Genomic DNA, 4,100 nt, shown 5'->3' on the forward strand with positions numbered 1-4,100 from the left:
GCTCTGCCTACCAAGCTGTGGGTGATTCTGCAAGCTTTAACCCCTCCCTAAAGGGAAAGCTTCTGGAAATCCTGATGGTGAGTGCCTAGAGACAGGGCTGTGTGCAGAGGAGTTCTGGGCTGCGCCACAAGGCTCGCTTCCGTGGGGGCATGCGGGTGTCCAGCAGCCACACGTCTCCAGCTGGTGGGGACTTTGGGTGCTGGCAGGCAGCGGCTGGGCAGCAGGCTAGGTGCACCAGCTGCTGCATCCTGCAGCGCTTCCATGGGAAAGTGATGGGCTGGTGTGTGGCAGTTGCGCCTGTCTCGGGGCCGGGTGGAACAGCTCTTGTGTGCCCCTTTCCCACTTGGACACTGTCTCTCTGGGACTTGCAGGACCTGATGAAGAAGTATTACTCGGGCATCCCTGTCTCCCCAGTGCCTCTCAAGGTGGTTCTGGCCCTGGAGCAGTTGAGGTAAGGGCTGAGGTTGCAAGTCAGGATGGTGATCCCCATTTTGGGTAGCTCCTGAGGGCCTGGAGGGGCCGGGGGGGAGGAGCCACATCTACAGCAGGAGAGACGGCTGGGCTGTTGTGCCCAGCAAAGCTGAGGTTCTGGGCAGGGAGAAAGGCCCTGGTGCTCCTGTCCCCTGGCAGGAAAGAGAGGGAGAGCTGGGGTCTCCTTCCCTCCAGAGTGGGAGGTGGGTGGTTCACTGCTGCCGGGGAGGAGGTGGGCGCTGCTGGAGCTGAAGGCAGTGCTCAGCAGCATGAGCTGGGTGGGGGTATTGGCTTTGTAGCTGTCAATTCGGAGAAACTCGGGTGTTGTCTGAACCAGTCTGGAGAGGTAAAGACCCTTTCTGATTTCTCTTCCTGTTTTCCTCCTCTCAGCAAGCTGAAGCCCTCTTCTGAAAGCAAGGACCTGCGTGAGATGTTGGTCCTGTGCTGCAAAAACATCGTGACACACCCTTCAGCAGAGATGATGCTGAAGATCAGGAAGTCACAGCAAGCAGCACAGTACCTGCAGGTAACCTGCCGTAACTTTCCCAGCCACCTCTCGGTCAAACCCTACCTCAGCACACACAACCTCTGCTCTGGCAGCAGCCGTGATGCTACACGTCACTCCCCTCTTCTGCTTTCAGCTTCAGCAGACATCACTGAAAGCTCTGGGCCGGCTTATGGCAGTCCTGCTCGAGACAGAGCCCAGCGGCGGCTTCTTCCAGAACATAGTCCATGTGAGTATGCGTGGGGCAAGGGAGAAAGCATGGTGCCTGTCAATAGCGGGGGCAGAGATCTGGGGACTGAGAGGAGGATCAGAGGGGGAGAAATGCCCTGCTGACGTGCCAGCTCACTGCGAGCTCAGAAATGGGCAGAGAAATGGGCCCTGCAGGGGGAAAGCAGGAGCCAGCCCCTGGCAGGCCACAGCCAAGGAAAAGCTCCTGGGTTGGGAGGCAGGAGTGACTGCAGAGAGCGGGGCGGCAGTGCCGGTGCTCAGTGAGGCAGGAGGCCACATGGAGCAACAGGGCAGGCCTTGAGGGAAAGTGCTGGGAAAGGAGGGACAGGGAGAGGGGTGGCAGGAAGGGAAAGAAAAGACATCCTCAGTGAGACAGATGCTCTACCCCAGGTCCTGCAGAAATCGATGGTCTCAAGCAACGTGTGGGAGCGTAAGAGAGCCCTGCAGACCTGCTCCCAGCTGCTGGCTGTTTGTGAAGAGCTTCAAGTGAGTAAAGAGCCCCACCGCATGCCCCCTGCTCCCTCCCCAGCGCCCCTGAGCTGGAAGGCGAGCTCTGCCCAGCTGTGCATGCTGTGTCATGGCATGGGAAGGCACAGATGGGAGAAGCTGGGGAGAGCTGGGGCCGTCTACAGCTTTGTTCCTGCCTCTCACCCCTGCAGAGAGGAGATGCCCGTGAACACTTTGGCTCCTTGGTGGGATTGCTGGCGCCTCTGACTTGTGACCCCATGCCCGCATCCCGCCAGCTGGCTGTCACCTGTCTGAGCTCCCTTCTGCGAATCCAAGGTGAGTAGAGCAGGCGCGCTCCAGCCCTCTGCCCTCCTCTGTAGCACTACCTGAGCCCCATGGGCTGGGCCCTCTTGACGGGAGGGAGAGGCACCGTGCACAGCTGTCTTCTTGTCCCCACCCTGTCCTCTGTCTTTCCCCCAGGGAAAGCAGTTTCATTTCCAGAAACATGACTTCCCTTTTCTCCCTGTGCTCTTTCCAGCCAAAGCGACCAACACAGACATCGAGACGGGTGACATCGGGAGCCTGTGCGAGGGGCTGCATGCCTGCAGCATCGCCTCTCAGCTCCAGACCACATCCAAAATGGCCATGGTATGTGGACCCAAGAAGGGGTGGTGTGATCTCTGTGTGTAGGCTTCTGCACGACCCTGTGCTGCTCCCAGCCTCTGACACTGTTTCCAAAATGAGCTGTTACCCTGAGTCCTCTTTTCCCAGTGCAAGTAGCAGGAGGCTCTGAGCTATGTCTGGCCTTCAGGCACCCAGTGCAAGGAGCTGACTCCATGATGTGCGTTTGTGTGTGTGAGTGCACTTGCATGCATGGGTGACTGTGGCTGCTGGGAGGTAGGCTTTGCATGTAAGCAAACACCATGGGTGCAGAAGCTGAGAGAAGGCTCAGCCGCCTTCCGTATAAACAGCAGGGTGCAGACAGCAGGAGCGCTGTGATTGCCGCCTGAATGAGCGGCACGCCGCTGAGCTAAGAATGCCCTCAAGACTGCTTTCTGTTCTGAAGAGCTGCAGCAGAGCAGTGATGGGATCTCTCCCGCTTCTCATTTCTCTGCAGATTGTGTGCAGAAACTTCCCCATCGAACGCACCGTTGACTTCATGACTGCCATCAAGGAGACCATCCGGAAAGCCAACGGAGTGCGTGTGCGTGCTGCTGGGAAGTGGATGACCACCTTCCTGCAGATGCACGGCAAGGACATCTGTTGGAACGTAAGAGACTTTCTTTCATGTGTCTTGGACTTTTGCTGGCTGTTGCACTATGACTTGTGCCGTCTGCCCCTTGTGCTCAGGGCATGGAGACCAGGGTAGCTGGCATGAAATTCAGGCTTAGGACTTGGCAGCATGTCAAGGGAGCAGGCACTGCTCATGCGCTGAATGTCCATGGTTAGGCCCTGCAGAGTGCAGGATGCAGCAAGTCATTCTTTCTCTTCTTCTCTCAGGTGCCTCCGATCCTCTACATCCTGCGCAGCATCACATCGTTTGCGCAGCAGAGCACGTTCCTGCCCTTCCTGTGCCAGGCGGTTGTCATCCTCACCCGCTGTCACACTGAGGCCGTGATGCACAACTTCTCCCGGCCGCTTGGGCCAACGGACAGGTACTGGCACTCCCGCCTTTGCTGTTGGTGCAGAGGGATGTAGGGAGGAGGCAGCTTTTCTTTTTTGTGAATAGTCTCAAGTTGCGACTCTACTTCTTCTAGTGAGACATGGAGGAGAATAAGAGAATTTTGTCTTCAGCGATGGAGCCAATAGAAAAAAGAAGAAAGGATAAGAAAGGAAGGGAGGAGAGGAAAGGAGCAGGGAAGGAAAAAGGGAATGAAAAGGGAAATTTGAAAGGAGAAAAGGAGAAAAGGAGAAAAGAAGAGAACGAGAAAACAGAAGATGAGCTTAAAAATTGTATTATTTATTATAAATAAATAAATAAATAAATATATATATATAAATAGTACTTTTTTTTTTATTTCAGTCTTTATTTCAGTAGCTGCTGTCTCTTCTCCATACCAGTTACAGAATCACAGTCACCAAATGTCAGGGATTGGAAGAAACCTCAAAAGCTCATCTAATCTAATCCCCCTGCTGGGAACACCTAGATTAGGTCGCACAGGAATGTGTCCAGGCAGGTTTTGAATGTCTCCAGAGAGGGAGACCCCACAACCTCTCTGGACAGCCCGTTCCAATATTCTGTTACCACCACCATGAAGTTTTTTTTCTAGCATTAATGTGGAACCTCTCATGTTCCAGCTTGTACCCATTGCCCTTATCCTGTCACTGGATGTCACTGAGAAAAGCCTGGCTCCATCCTCCTGACAGACATCCTTGACATATTTATAAGCGTTCATTAGGTTACCTCTCAGTCTCCTCCAAGCCAAAGCTTCCTCAGACTTTCCTCGTA

The 4,100-nt window shown here is 54.9% G+C and overlaps 1 protein-coding gene and 1 long non-coding RNA gene across 2 annotated transcripts; both read left to right on the forward strand.

Moving 5' to 3' along the window:
* Nucleotides 1-2: 2 nt before the first annotated feature.
* LOC122192467 lies at nucleotides 3-991 on the forward strand. The gene is made up of 3 exons (XR_006182615.1): nucleotides 3-77; nucleotides 372-451; nucleotides 862-991. It is a non-coding gene; the product is annotated as an uncharacterized LOC122192467 (long non-coding RNA).
* A 124-nt stretch (nucleotides 992-1,115) lies between these two features.
* LOC122192468 (maestro heat-like repeat-containing protein family member 2B) lies at nucleotides 1,116-3,527 on the forward strand. The gene is made up of 7 exons (XM_042893015.1): nucleotides 1,116-1,205; nucleotides 1,595-1,690; nucleotides 1,864-1,987; nucleotides 2,190-2,299; nucleotides 2,769-2,921; nucleotides 3,152-3,306; nucleotides 3,409-3,527. Exons 1-7 carry the CDS (start codon nucleotides 1,149-1,151, stop codon nucleotides 3,458-3,460), a joined length of 747 nt encoding a protein of 248 aa, XP_042748949.1. The 5' UTR covers nucleotides 1,116-1,148; the 3' UTR covers nucleotides 3,461-3,527.
* Nucleotides 3,528-4,100: the final 573 nt, after the last annotated feature.

The sequence above is a fragment of the Lagopus leucura genome, unplaced genomic scaffold (genome assembly GCF_019238085.1).
Source record: "Lagopus leucura isolate 7727_CA_CO unplaced genomic scaffold, USGS_WTPT01 30909-0_obj-0_obj, whole genome shotgun sequence".
In the NCBI taxonomy this organism is placed as follows: Eukaryota; Metazoa; Chordata; class Aves; order Galliformes; family Phasianidae; genus Lagopus; species Lagopus leucura.